At 43.3% G+C, this 15,314-nt stretch overlaps 1 protein-coding gene across 4 annotated transcripts in view; it reads right to left on the bottom strand.

Annotated features, from left to right (window-relative positions):
* LOC146861008 (6-pyruvoyl tetrahydrobiopterin synthase-like) overlaps positions 1-15,314 on the bottom strand; it is a 78,684-nt gene that overhangs the window by 14,090 nt on the left and 49,280 nt on the right. For all 4 annotated transcript variants that reach the window (XM_085644967.1, XM_085644969.1, XM_085644965.1 and 1 more), the window contains exons 2-3: positions 13,683-13,762; positions 7,902-7,924 (exon numbers count right to left, since the gene is read on the bottom strand). In XM_085644967.1, coding sequence (XP_085501093.1) covers positions 7,902-7,924; positions 13,683-13,762 — 103 coding nt within the window. The remainder of the gene's footprint in view (positions 1-7,901; positions 7,925-13,682; positions 13,763-15,314) is intronic.

Genomic DNA, 15,314 nt, shown 5'->3' with positions numbered 1-15,314 from the left:
CACACATATATATATATATATACACACACACACACACACACACACACACACACACATACGCACACATATACATTCTATGCCAAGTGGAAGTGCAGTGGTTCCAGCATTCTTAATTTGCCAACATGTTTCAGCTGCATTAAAAAAAAAAATCTCTGAGGTTTCTAATCATCCCACATCGGCACTGGTCCAACGTGGCAGAGGAAAGCAATCCTAGTACACACCGGCGACTCTTCTTCCTTGGAACAAGTGTGAGCACAGGGAGGCGTACCCTTCCTCCAAGCCGATGGGGCCTGATCAAAAACCTACAAAAGATTTTGCATTGCTAATCAGGTAGGATGCCTTAGGCCTCATTTTTACACAACCATTTAAAATTAGTAAAGGGTAGATAGGAAGGTCTAGGAGCCCTGATGAAAGCTGAGTGACCCATCTTAAACTCGGCTGAAACATGTTGGTAAATTCAGTATGCAGGAACCATTAGACTTCCACTTGGCATCCTGATAATTTATTTTTAATCATTGTGTGGGTCTCTGTCAAATAGTAAAATTTAGGGTACCCCAATAGCCATGTTAAAACTTTACACGACCTTCACGTGTATTTAGAGAATAATATACACAAAGGGGCTCCCAGATTCGTTGAGCGTTCCAATGTGGCAGTGACCTACTTGTGTCAGAGGAGACACCAATAAGGATCCTGTAGGAAATAATTCCCATACAAAGGCACAAATAATCCCAGAAGCTTTCGCACGCTGTGGTGAGGATAGTTTTGACTTCATGAGAGGACATGCAGAAGCTAGATATTAAACCTCTCACACTCTTTTGGTGGTGATACAGCGGTAAATGAAACAAGCATTGGCATAGCCAACAGGTCTCGCCTTAGGGACGTTATAAATGTTTAGACAGAACTATTGGCTCTGTTAACGTTTTAATATGTGTTGTAGAGCATTGTGAATGTTGTACAGCATGTTGAAAATGTATAAGTTATAATAAAAAAAAGTGTTAACTATTTGTCACCTTATATCTAACCGAAAAAACATTATATACAACTGAAGTATTGTACTAAAAACTAAAATGAATACAAAAAGTGTGTTCTAGTTTATTTGTTTATGCAAAGCTGTCAATTTTTCCTTGCTTGTTGTAATTAATTGTTGTTATAGTATTTATTGTTAGGTGTGGAACATAAACAACGGGAGGGTGGATGTTGTGAAATAGTATTTTAATTAGATCGGAGTAGTGGAGAGTTATTTGTGGAGAATTAATAGATGTCAAATTTTTATGCCAAACTGAAGTGGTGTGGAGTGATGCTGAGGTAGTTGTGAGTAGTGGCGGAGGTGATGCTCAGGTGATCCAGAATGATATTGAGGTGATGCTGAAGTGGTGGTGCGCTGGTTCCGAGGTGATGCTTATGTGATGCTGAATGATAGCATATATGAAGGTTTTATATAGCGCGAACAAGACCCTTGCGGGTATCAGAGCGCTTTACATGTGTATATAGAGAACAGGTATAAGCATAAAAAATCTACAGTTAGAGGCGATTTAGATACAAGGTGCTCGACAGTACAAAACTAGTAAATACCATACAGTGCTCAATAATACAGAAAAATAATTAGAATACAGTAATAAGTAGATAATTCACGTGAATTTAGCCATGAGAATCGCTTTCACTTCTTTTTTTAAGGCGGCTGTGGAGGGGTTCAGTCTTGTTTCTGTGGGCGAAGCGTTCCAGATCCTGGGGGCCATTCCAGAGAAGGAACGGTTGCAAGTTTGTTTCTTGGCAAAACGTTGTGGTTTCAGTAGAAGATACTTGGAACTTCTGGAGGCTCTATTCCCAGCAGAAAGTACCAGCTTCTGAGCTAGATAGCTCGGAGAATTGTAGTGTAAGGCCTTGTGCGTCATACATGCGATTTTCAGATGAATTCTAGCTTCAAACGGGAGCCAGTTGAGGGCTCTAAGGTCTGGAGAGATGTGAGAGGTTCTTTTTGAGCCTGTGATGAGTCTCGCAGCTGAGTTGATAGCGGCTCTTAGCGGGGCTGTCGACGACCTGGGGAGGCCGCCTAGGGTTACTGCCCCATATTCCACTCTAGGGATTACTAGGGCTTGAACTGCATGTTTGAAGTCGTTTGGTTGCAGGAAGGGTTTCAATTTTCTCAGGGTGTTCATGTGGAAATTTGCTCCTTTTGTGGCGGCGCTGATATGGTTAAGCATCTTTAAGTTACTGTCCAGTGTCATACCTAGCGATTTAGGTGCTTCATCCATTCCAAGATGGTGGATGATTTGTTGGGGGGGGAGGGGCGATTAGGAGGAACTCCGTTTTAAGCAAGTTTAGTTTCAAATGGTTTTTGGCCAGCCACGTTTGAGTTTTTTGTAGCGTTATATGGAGACATTTGATATCCTCGAGAGAATGGATCTTGATGTAGAGTTGGGTGTCGTCTGCATACATATGGAAATAAATCTTGGAGAGACTGAGAAGTTCTGTAAGTGGTTCCATGAACAGGTTGAAAAGTGTGGGTGAAAGGGAAGAGCCTTGCGGCACTCCTAACATGACTGGAACAGCGTTGGACAAGGATTGATTGACCTTAAATCTTTGAGATCTATTTTGGAGAAAGGAAGTGAACCAGGTAAGTACAGATCCAGATATTCCCATTCTGTGTTTCAGTAGTTCTAGCAAGTTGTCTTATTTGACAGTGTCAAATGCAGATGACAAGTCGAGTAAAATTAGTAAACAGGCTTCATTTTGGTCAAGGATTTTTAGAGCGTCATCAATTATGTGTGTCATGGCTGATCGGTAGTGTGACCTGCTTGGAAGGCTGATTGGAATTGGTTAAGCAGGTGTGAACACATTTTTCCCAAGAGTTTTGCTAGAGTGGGAATGTTGCAAATCGTGCGATAATTATTTAAGTCCGATGGGTCAGCTGTTGTAGGATAGGATATACCTGCCCTGTTTTCAGGCTTTCTGGGATGGCTCCTTGAAGAAGGGAGGTATTTATGATCTTGGTCCAAAGAGGTTATAAACAGTGGAATGAAGTCTTTTAAGCAGTTAGCGGGAAGCGGGTCTGTGAAGTGGCTGGAGGGATTCAAAGCGGTTAGCGTCTTTAATATAGCGTCTTCACTGTAGGTGTTGAAGTGGGACCAGGTTGCGTTGTTTTTAAGGTTGAATTTTGTGGAACATTTGACTGGGATACCTATAGGGGGCAATGTGGAGTTCTTTTGCGTGTCCGTGATGGATGGATAGGAGGTCATTGAGCAAGTCTGTTTTTATGGATTCTGATTTTGTAGTGAAAAAGGAGGCATATTCCTCACAGTTGGGGAGAGTATCAGGGATGGCCTTGGGGTGGATGGGTGCACTCTTGGTTTGGGCTTTGATTAGATCGAATAGTTTTTTGGGACGGTTCTTGGCTTGGTCTCGTTGACTCCTGAAGAAGTCAGTTTTTAATCTTCTGATCTTTCTGAAATAGGAGTTTCTGATGGTTCTTAGTAGCTTGAGGTGGTCAGCTGAAGGTACGGCTCTCCAACGTCGTTCGATTACTCTAAGTGAGCGTCTGTCTTCATTTAGCCTGCCATCATACCAGGGTTTTGAGTCTTTTGTAGTGGTTCTTTTCCATTTTAGAGGCGCTATTTCGTCTAATAGGCTGTTCATGGAGTGGAAGTAATGGTTGGTCAGATCTTGTACATCGACTAGGTTTTCCGGGGGGCATAGGATGTTTGTATTAGAGGATAGAAGTAGGTCGGAGCCGACGTTTTTCAGATTTCTCTTCATAATCTTTGTTCAAGGGTTGTGTCGAAGGACATTTAACTGATACCAAGATTTAGAATGTGATGATGTGATGATCAGACCAATCACAGGGGAGGATCGAGTCTAGCTGGGTGGAGTCAACTTGGAGATTACTAGATCGAGGCTTGCTCCTTTATCGTGAGTGGGGCTGTTACAGATTTGGTTAATATTAAGGTCGGATAGGAAAGCTTTGAGGTGGTTTACCCCTGGTTCATTCAGGTCGTCCCAGTGGAGATTGAAGTCACCCAAGAAGACTTGCATATTTTGTTGGCCGTCATTTGTAGCTAGAATGTCCATGAGGTGTTCTATGTGATATCTCCTGGGTGTGGTAGAATGTGTGTAATGAGCATACTTGTTTGTTATTACAAGAGATGTTTAAGTAAAGGTATTCACAGGAAGATAATGCTGGGGCATTGGAATTGGTCACGGTTAGATTGCACTGATGTATGCAAGCGATCCCACCTCCCAACCTATCAATTCTGGTGATGTCATAGTTAGGGGGTACTAGTATGTCCAAGATGGGTGTAGATGATTCATTTAACCAGGTTTCTGTGAGAATTAGAATGTCTGGTTCGTTAGTGAGTAGGAGGTCAGCTATATCGGCTGCGTGTCTAGAAGCAGATCTGCAGTTTAGGAGTATACATTTTAGTTGTGTCCTGTTGGATAATGTGGAGGGTTCAAGTTTGAGAGGGATTCGCATTAGATTGTTTTCAACTATGCCTCTGGGATTGTGTCTTGTAGCTGTGTGTGTGTTGATGGGGATAGACTGGATTAAGGAATCTATATATGCCTTATCTGGGTGCACAGAGTTATGTGGGATGTAAGATAGCTCGTAAGAGCGGAGTAAGGCGCCTAAGTCTTTAGATGATAAGGAGTCTTTCATCCTGATAGGGTGGGATAATGCATTGGGGTAAGACACTGTGCTCCATCTTGGGGGTTCGTGATTTTGGGGGCTTACGTGTAGATGTTTGGTGCGTGTAGAAGTCTTGATGTGTGTATATTCTAGAATCAAGTTTAGGGCGCTCTAGCTTGGGTTGCTGTCGAATCAGATTGTGTAGAGTTTGGATGTCAGTTTTGACTTGTTGCAGAGATAGTAATATCTCGTCTAGTCTGGAGTCTGTGATGAGAGTTGGCGTATTTGATGGATGGACTGCGGGTGGAGTAGTTGTTTCTTGTGTGAAGTTTGATGAGGAGTCGTGTTCGAGAATCTTCTGTTGAGATTTATCTTTGGGTATGTGCATGGAGCGGGGGGGTGTGGAGGTCTCTGGGTGTGGGTTAAGTATGGGACTGTGGTGGTATAAGTGGGGATAGATGATGATTGATGAGGAGTACTGAGTGATGCTGAGGTGGTGCTGAGTTATGCCGATGTTGTGTATCTGAACTGGTGCTTATGTGGTGCCAAGTGATGTTGTTTTTGTTCTGTGTTGAGGTGTTGCTGTATTGATGCTGAAGTGGTGCTGCGTTGGTTCTGAACTGCTGCTGGTGTGGGGCTGTGCAGGTGCTGAGCTGGTGTTGCGCTAGTGGTGGTGCACTGATGTGGAGGTGGTGCTGTGCTAATGCAGAGATGGTGCTGTGTTGATAATGAGGTGTTGCTGCAGTGCATCTGAGATAGTGCTTTGCTGATGGTGACAGGTTGCTGCACTGGTGGTGGTGCACTGATGAGGAGGTGTTGCTGTGTTGATGCTAATATTGGTATGTGGTGATAAGGTGCTTAGGTGGTGCTGAGTGATGCAGAGGTGCTGCTTAGTGAGGCTGTGGTGGTGCTGAGTGATGATGAGGTGGTACTGAGTGATACTTTGTGCTGTGTTTAAGTGGTGCTTAGTAATGTAAGTCTGGTGCTGCTCTGGTGCTGAGGTGATGCTGCACTGGTGTTGATGTGGTGCTGTGTTAATGCTGAAATTGTGCTGCAATAGGGATTAATTCCGTGGTGGGGTGAGTTGGTGCTGCATTGCTGCTATGCTGATGCTGGGCTGGTGCTGTACTGGGGCTGAATTGGTACTGTTTGATACGGAGGGGGTGTGCTTGTGGAAGGTGGTGCTTGCTGGTGCGGAGTGATACTGATGTGGTGCCGAGTGATATTGAGGTGGTGTTGTGTGATGCTGAGGTGGTGTTGAGTGATGCGGAGGTGTTGCTGAGTGATGTTTTGGTGATATTTAGGTGATGCATTTGTGCTGAGTTGCGGCTGAGGTGGTGTTGTATTGATGCTGTGGTGGGGCTGTGCTGGTGCTGAGTTGGGGCTGCACTGATATGGAGGTAGTGCTGTGTTTAGGGGGTGGTGTTGATTAATGCTTAGGTAAGGCTGTGCTGGTGGTTAGGTGGTGCTGACTGAGTATGTGGTACCACTGAGTGATGCTGTTCCGGTGCTGTTTAGATGCGAAGGTGGTGCTGCACAGATGCTGTGGTAGTGCGGTGGTGGTGCTGCAGTGGTACAGAGGTGGCGTTGAGGTAGTGTTTTGGTGCTGAGATGGTCTGCACTGGTGTTGAGGTCTGAGGTGTTGCTGCACTTTGACTGAGTGATGCGGAGGTTGGTGTTGTGGGAGTGCAGTGGTTTTGCATAGATGACTGGCTTTAAGGCAACTCTTCTTATAAAAAACGGTGTGCCTATGCAAAGACGTGCTTTTCTTTTATGATATACTTTTATGAGCTCAACAGAAAAGTGAATTTAATTTTAGAAAAAGTCCTTCACATAATTGGAATGCACCATGTAAAGTGTTTTTTTTTTTTTTAAGTCTGAAATATTTTTTCCTTTGGAGCACTGCCCACATACTTAAAAACGCATTTGCTCCCTTTTATTGTTATTTGGCATCACAGATACGCTGCTCTCTTGCATTGCACAATGAAAAGGTAAAGTGTGAAACCCAGCAAATGGCAGATACAGTTTATTTGTTAGAGAAGGGAGATGTTATTACACATGTCTAAAACTGTAATTTTATATATGCAGATTACATTTGGTTTATGCATAAAGTATAAGCATTTTGATCTATGTTATTTAGTAGTGTTCTAGCGCATCAAGGGGCGTAGAAAAATTTTCTACAACTTTCTATACCATCGTAAATGTTAGTTTTGGATGTGTTCACAATAAACTTTTTATGTTTTTTGCAATGAAACACAACGTTTTGTTTTGATCCTTTACATCTTGGCAACAATAACCCAGTAATTCTTTCTCCATCTAGTAACGAGAAAGGACAGCAAATGTGTCTTGATATCCCCAACTGATAACTTAGCAGCTTAGGAAGTAGGTTTTAGTCCCGGTGGGAAGCTTCACAGCCATTAATTTAGAGCTGTTCACTTAATGTTTACATACCAATAAAACACACACAAGTAATGTTGGGGAGAGCAATGTTTACAGCTATGCTAACTTTCTCTTTCATATAGTATAGCTATGTTTCTAAACACAACTACGAAGTATGAATTATCCCTCACTCAAAACCTTTTGTTGGAGCCTTCTTGCTAAAAACAAATAAAAATAAATAAATATATATATTATTTTTTTAAACACAAAAAGGTGGAAGAGTTTTACAATTAGTTTACATGCTAAAGTAGCCTGAAGGCTTAAAAATACACATTTTACCTTTTAAGCTATCTGCAGTAAAATTGTTTTCCTACACAAACACCAACTTAGAGCCAGGGAGTTTGGAGTGATCATGACCTATTGGCAATGTTTATATGTGTCGCTTTTGGGACCTTATACGTGTTTATACAAAGATATTGCCAATGGTTTGTACAGGAATAACTTGACATTTTTTGGGGTGGGGCAATTTTTATTGCATGATGTTTTTGGTAACATTTTTATTAGCATGGATTAATTTTCGGTGAAAAAAAAGTAGTTATTATGTACAGTTATACAAGTCTCCTAAATAAGTTACCAAGAGCCCTCCACCATGCCTCAACTCTGGGATGAACATTTGCTTTCTCAAGAAATCGACCTGGTGACAGATCACATCCCAGCCGCTCCAGACCAAGGAGCATCTTTCCGAGAGAACCCATCGTAGACGCCCCCGAAGCTGCCTGTGTACATCAATAGAGCCTCCAAAACATGCCTGGAACCCTTAAATCCTAAAAGCATACCAATACTGGCTAGTGTTAGACTCCTAGGGACTGCAACAATAACTAAGGATGTGAATGACACTTACCTCTCCTCGCACAGTGACGATCACTAAAAAGAAAAAAAAACAGTATAAATACATGGAGCAGAAAGTACATCAACACCGTGGTCTGCACTGGTGATTAATTAGCAGTGAAGTTTCAGATGAATGTCAAGCAGTATTCATTGTGGAAGTAAAACAAGAGTTATGAGTTGGGGGGAGGGGAAGAATAGGGCCTCTGGACGATCCATTGGGCAACCGATGACACTGGAAACAAGCATTTGTATAGCCAACAGGTCCTGCCTTTTGGATCTTATAAGGGTTTTGCCAGAGCTATTGGCTTTGCCAATGGGTTTAAGCTATGTTTTAGAGCAACTAGTTCGAGCCAAAGAAATGGAAAACTGATAGTGTATAAAAATATAAGCTGCCTTTAACTGAATTCTACTCTAAATGTTGCCTTTTGAAACAAAAATAGGACGAGAAGCCAAAATAAACACTGGAAAACCAACGAGAGGCAAGCAAGAACTAAATTTAAACTTAATTATCACGGCTATCTAATTAGTGGCCACAATGTCTTGTCCCTATGATACAAGGAAACACTTTACCAAGAACCAAGCACAGCTGCCAGAAAGCCGGCTGAGCTCTCCAACAAGTACTTGAAATCACGCGTGCACATACCTGCGGGGAGACGGAGTTCTGACTTTAATAGTTACAGGGTGTTTTGTAACACGACTGCTCCTTAATCGCACACTGCCTGAATTTGTAATTTAATTAACATATACACTTGGGTGTCTGCATTCACCACTGCAGACTGTCTCACTTACTTTTCAACTCGCAGAGAGTCAACTACGCGAGGCTGCAAGTCAGCATGGCAATTTGGTTTGCGGCCCGCCTCCTCAGTGAGTTCTGTCCAGTGACAGTAGTCACTTTGTGTCCCTCGCCAATTGTATTCGCTGTTGCAGCTGGGGTCATTGATTCACTTAGGCTGACTGAGCCACGGTGCGAGCAAGCAGCACTGGCTGCGAGAGCCATGATTTCCCATAAACCAATAACCACAACTCCGGCAGCAGGACGTGACGTCCCCACTGCGCATAAGTAAAAATAATGATAAGAGCCTCGAGGTCAGCATGGTTCTCAGTGCTATCAAAATTATGGACGCTACTCAACACGAACACAACAGAAATTATATTTTTACTTACACGCTGGTGTACAATCTATTGCATCAATATACCAGCTTCCATTTGGAATTATCAGCGCTGTGTCTCACGCACACTGTACTCGCTGTGTGACGCAAACATGCCATGTATTTTAAAGATGAATTGGGGTGCCGCACTGAAAAAAGGGAAATGCACGAATGTGCATTAAGAGCTGTTTACAAATAAAAGCAAGGAAACAGAAAGAAAAAGAAGTCCAACGACCTAATGAAATAAAACTGAGGAGCAATTCTACAGGTAACAGGGCCAGTTGCCAGGCACAGGAACCACCCACGGAAAGGCGGTACGAACAATAAAATTAGCCACTGAAAGGAAGGGGCTTTCTAAAAGCACACTTTGGAACCAATGGGAAGCCAGAGGTGTGATCAAGGCCCATAGAGGAGATGCTGCAGCGCTCGCCGAGCAGCACATGTGCGTGAACTCCAGGCTCGACCTAAAAACTACAGCGAGTGAACTCTATTTCATGACACAAACCCGAATGACCAGCAGGCACGGGGGAGGGGTTGGGGGGAGGAGTAGTCATCGCCCAAGCCACACTGTAGAAAGATCACATCTTAAGAATTCAGGAAGAGGGAAGAATTCCTCCTTCAACAAATCCTGGCTAGTCAGGATAAACTGGCAAGGTGGTTTTATCATTTTCTTTTTCTACTCGTTCACTGGCAAAGAAATATTGGGCAAATCGAACAACCTGAAGTTTAACACCCACTGTAAATTGTTGCCAAACGCCTCCATTCATTCTCACAGTGCAAAGACTGAATAGTAGAAAAGAAAAGTTATTTTCTGATGTTAAACTGACAAAATTTCAGAGCAGAGCATTCAGATATTTACACACTTTAACAGGTGTGGTGTGAAGACAAGTCTTTGTTTTCCGAGTTTGACTGTGTTGTCGCTTCAACAAACCAAAAAAATTAGAAAATAATTTTATTTCTTCAAACAAAATATGCTGCATTCTCTCGATTTCCCAACTTTGATCAAGGTGTGGCTAGGAGTTAATCTTAAGGAACAACTGACAAAAAAAATCAGACTTCTCCAAGTTTTTTTTATCCCTTATCCTGCTCATCGCACCATTCCAATGAATGGCCTTCAAGCACCCCAACATCGGCAAAAGCTGTGCGGGTGCAAACACTCTGCTACCCTGTAGGTCTTCCATTGGAAAAACATGGCTCGCTGGACACGGTGCAAGGTTAAAAAAAAATATCTAGATTGAGCATTGGTCTTTCTATTGTACATAGGCGGTTAAATGTGCATCCGTTGGTATATATTCAATTTACTGCAAGGCTGCTTTGTTAAAACCAACAAAAAATGTTATATCCCTTACCAGATGGCATTAATATAGTATCAGGTCAGTTAAATGCTGCTAATGATGTGTGAGAGAGTAGACTTCGGATTTCAGGCAGTGTACAGACTTAAGTTGCTCACTACACTCAGTGCTTAATTTGAGCTGGCGAGGGCCACCAACACTCATTTTTAGAGACCGGTAATTATTTTTACTGGTAGGACATTTCCGGAGATAAAGAGAGGGAAAACACACACAAAGGAGAAAGAAGGAAGGGAAAAATGGAAAAGCCATCAGAAAGGGAGGAAGAAGGAACATGATAGTGTGGGATAAATGGGAAGTCTGGGAGCGTATTAAAGTGTCTTGAGGTAGATAGAAGATTACGCACTCTTGGTATTTGGTGTGGTAATACTTGACAGCAACAAGCACATGTTTCCGAGAACAGCATTGGCACTTTCTTTCACAAATTAAGCCCTGACTACACCCCACCCTACTGTTCAGTTTCTCTCGATAACAATGTCTTTTTTTTTTTTACAATGTAGCTCTCTAGTTAAGTTTGTCTCGTAGGGCTGTTTCCTGTTTTTTCTTCATTAACCATTTATTTTTTCTATTTCATAGCGGATTGTAAGAAAACCCTACGTTTCTCCACCACTGAGGGACACATCAGCATGCATTTTCTGATAAACTGAAATCGAATCGGGCTGACCAACATTCCGTAGGCGCTGTGGAAGACAGAGCATCCTCATCTGCACCCCATTCGCACGACCATCCAGTCAAACACACTGACCATCTTATCCTGTTTAAGCTCTGGCAACTCAGCCTTGTTTACCCCAATGCCCCCTTCTATTCAGCCTTCAAGACCCTTTATGCTACACATCTAGTGTTCTAACCTCTCCATGCCTTAGAGATCGTAGACGTCTTCCTCTCAGAATTCCCATTTAGCAGCAACATCCCTATTCACTTATCTCTTTGCCACCTGGAGAACATTCCTTTTAGGAAGAGTTCTCATTCTTGAGAAATTAAGAGTAATCGGTTATACGACTTAAGAGAACAAAGGAGGGCCTAGAATGGCAAGGCTCAGCATCTATGTGTTCCGAAAAGACCAGTAGACAGCACCTAATTTGTAATAATATTAAAGTGCAGGGGCCCAAAGTTTTTCTTAGGAGCCCGCTGCTGAATCCCAGGGTTGGCTGAATCCCTATGCTACCCAGGCTTGATTCCACCTAATGCCTCTTTTATACACCATCTGACACTGTCTTTTTATCTGCCTCTTGCAGCTTATTTTCATCCCTACTATCTTCCTGTATTGCTGTTTTTATATCTTTCTTCCTTCTCATTTGTTCCTTTTCTGCCTCTTACTTTGAATCAGTCTGATTATAAAATATAAGCCCTCCCCCACCCCAAAATGACTGATGATGCCAAAGTTATGCCACTACTAGCGCACATTAAACACTACCAGAATGGACTAGAGGCACAATAGCTGAACTGTCATAGTCTCTCCACCTCCTATTGCAATTGCTACCTTTTCTAAGGTTCTTATCAGTGTCATCTATGCCAATAAAAAACTTTGGAACCAAAAGCATTGTGGAGTAGTGATGGGGCTGGAGCCATATGGAAGGACATGAATCTCCCCGGACATAACCTAGAGCAATATTGCCTGCAGCCATCTATCCAGAGAAGAACTGCGACAACCTGGTCTGTCTGAACAATCATCTTCACTCAGCAAAGCAATGAAGGACTTATATTAAAAACACTCCAAGGTCCCTAAAACTCAAATGATCGGCACCCCTCCATCTTGAGGATACCCAAGAACCTGGAACAGTCTTAATAAGCCATCATACATTCGACTGCTTGTAGGAGTCTGGATGGGGAGTTATGCTCTTTTGTTATGTGTATTTTTAAAGCAAACCATTACTCATGAGGGTATCCCGGCACTGAGCATGTGTGTGCCTAGCCCTGCCTATGGTAGATTGGTTAATTGAAAAGCCAGGTCTTCAGCTTCTTGTGGAATTCAAAGAGAGTAAGAGTCTCTGATGTGGAGTGGGAGGTTGTTCCACACTTTAGGAGCAATGTAAGAGAATGCCCGTCCTGATCTGGTTCAGTGTATGCATGGATCTGCGCGAGTAAGAGTCCTGTTTAGCGGAGGTGTCTGGGTGGTTGTGGAAGGGGGATATAACTGTACAGATAGTTGGGGCCTCAGTTGTGTAGTACCTTGAATGTGTGTGAGTGGGTTTTGAAGGGAGCGTGTTTGTGTATCGGAAGCCAAAGGAGCTCCCTGAGGTGTTGTATGATGGGAGTTCTGTGTGGGAGTTTGAGGATAAGTCCGGCTGCTACTTATGTCTTGTCAGTGTTGGCCTGAGACAGTTAGCTTTCATACAGCGAGCAATTTTAATTATGCAGGCGGTGAAATGGTTTCTTGTATTGGGGTTCTTCCGAGAGGGAGTTGCGTGTCGTTGACATAGGATAGGAAGTTTATGTTGTGTGCACAGATCACTTTGGCTTAAGGGATCATGCATCTCCAGGCTTGTGCCAACGGTCTTGTAGCAGCTAGAATGGCTGTATCAATGTCCGGAGGAGAGGTTGGAGTTTTCCATGAGGAAGAGCAGGTCAGGAGCGTGGTCGTGTAGCAGGTCCCATATCACTGTGGCGTGTTTGGTGAGCGATAAGCTGCAGTTGTGCATGCATGCAAGTGTGGCATGTTGTGTAGGTGGTGGTTGATCTGGAGGAGTGTGAGCGGGTGTCTGGTTTGTGTAAGAATGAGCAAGTGTGCAACTGTTGGTGCAAGAGTGGTGGGAGTAAGGTTTGTGAACATGCAGGAGGTGCATGTGAATGCTACTTCCCTGTTTTGTGGTGAGGCAGCAGCTGGGGCTGAACGCGTGGCAGGTTTGGGGGGGGGGGGGGGGGGAGTGGTAGGCAGAGTACCAGAGTTCCTGGTGCTCAACGCAGACCAGGCGCAGACAAGATTGCCTTTGGTGTGCCAGTCGCGTTCCCACACCGCAGCCTCTATTAGGTGGGTCCTGGGAGGGGAGAGGAGTGCAGGGGATGGTGGATGGGAAACTAGTGAAGAAACATCTTGTGTTGATGGATGATGGAAATTCTAGTGAAGTCGCTTTCTGTGCAGAAGACTCTCTGATTTCAGTTATCTACCTTGATAAGACCACCCTACGGCTAGAAGTGTTGTATATTCTGATGGGACCTGTGCAGATCCAAAGCTGCTTGGATTAACAGAGACCAGCACATAAATCAGGAGTGCCAAGGAGCTATTGCTGGCCCCTGGCGTCATGAAGCCTGTGCACAGACTGTCCAGGCTGAGGCGGACAATGGTGGCCCTTCTCTCACCTCGATAGTTGTGCCCATGTCCATTGGGGTTGTTGCATTTCCCATACAGCTCCTTGTTTTCTTCATCGCTCAGGGAGTTGCTGTGGGAAACAAAGTGGATAGAATCCTTGAACACATTTTACAGACAATCTCCCGCCATTGTAATCCACCTATCCCAGACACAACCCCTGTGAGAAAGAATTCATCAATCCTGGCATAACCTAGAGTGTTGAGGAACCCAACCCCTCCAGGTTCCTGGCGTCAGCTACCATATGTTCAGGAGCTCACAGGTGACTGGTGTGAATTGCTTTCCAACCCAAACTTACCTGAATCTTAAGGAGCCTACTTGATTTCATTCCAATCTTGAATACCCTTGTCAGGTAGGTTTAGAAGTAACCCATGTCTCCCTTAGCAGACTCAACACTAATGCAAGATGGCTCACTACGGATGTCTCCTATGACCTGCAGGCCAGGACCTTGAATCTTGGCATGGCCAACTCAGTCTTACGTCCTTCCAACATTGAACACCAAGGTAAATTCCCTCAGAGGCAAGTGTGCCCTAAATATTTCTTCAGATCTCAGGGGGATCTTCTGAGGATGGTTTCTCATCCATCAGGCACCCACTTCTCGTGATCTGTTGGCGTAGATACATGTTCATTGGTACTGCTCTTTTTCCTTCACAGCAAAATGTAATTGCATGTGTGCAAATATTTCCAAACATTACGCCTCATTTCCAACTGTACCCCATTCTTTCTAATGGCGCTTCAAGCTTTTCACCCTCGTTTACAACCAATTTTGTTTTGTGCACCCCCTTTTCTAGGAGCGAGTGTTTTCTTCTACATTAACTATGCATTATATGAAAAATCGTTTTGAGTTGCAACCCACATGCATACATCACAACTTAAAACGGGTCCTATATGGAGACTTGAGCAGGGAATTTCTGAAATAAAAAGAAAGAAAACACTTCTTCCTTTTCTGTCATTTTTGGTGGACGAGTGAGTGAGTGTTTCTATGCGAACAGCTACATATGTTCCCTAAAAATAACCCCAAGCATAAAATCAGTGTTAACAATAGTGACCACATTAAACTAGATTCCTTAAATGGTCAATGCATGCAGGACTACAGGCAGTGACCACCTCAGTGCATCAAGCAAGGTGTCACCAGCATTCATGCCGAAATAGAGCTTTATCAAGTTTCATTTAGAATGCCTCTACATGTCACAGCAGTCATTAGGCAGCTGCCCCTAAGAAAAGATCAATAATAACACTACACTATGCAGCATGAATTCTCATTTTTTGGGGCCAAACATCAGCTTATTAATTCTGAAAATACAAACATTTTAACACATTTTTTTTAAGAACTGGAAACATATCTACTCCAACCAAACAAGCACTTTCATAAACTAAGTTGAGCTACATGTAGGGGAGCTACTCATAGGTACCTGGAGAGCTACCAGTATCTACTGAGCTACTCACTGGAGAACCCTGCTCCAGTACATTCCACCGTGGAAGACACGAATGGGAGATAACGATGTGCCACATTACCCTCCACCAACTAAGGGAGAAGGCCTTGTCTAAACATTAAACTCAAATTCCATTCTTAAATGTGCACACTCTTTAACTTCCACTGACAGTGTATACTCTTTTCAAGCTAT

This window comes from Triturus cristatus, chromosome 3_1 (assembly GCF_964204655.1).
Source record: "Triturus cristatus chromosome 3_1, aTriCri1.1, whole genome shotgun sequence".
In the NCBI taxonomy this organism is placed as follows: Eukaryota; Metazoa; Chordata; class Amphibia; order Caudata; family Salamandridae; genus Triturus; species Triturus cristatus.
This window is presented reverse-complemented; position numbering and strand designations above follow the sequence as displayed.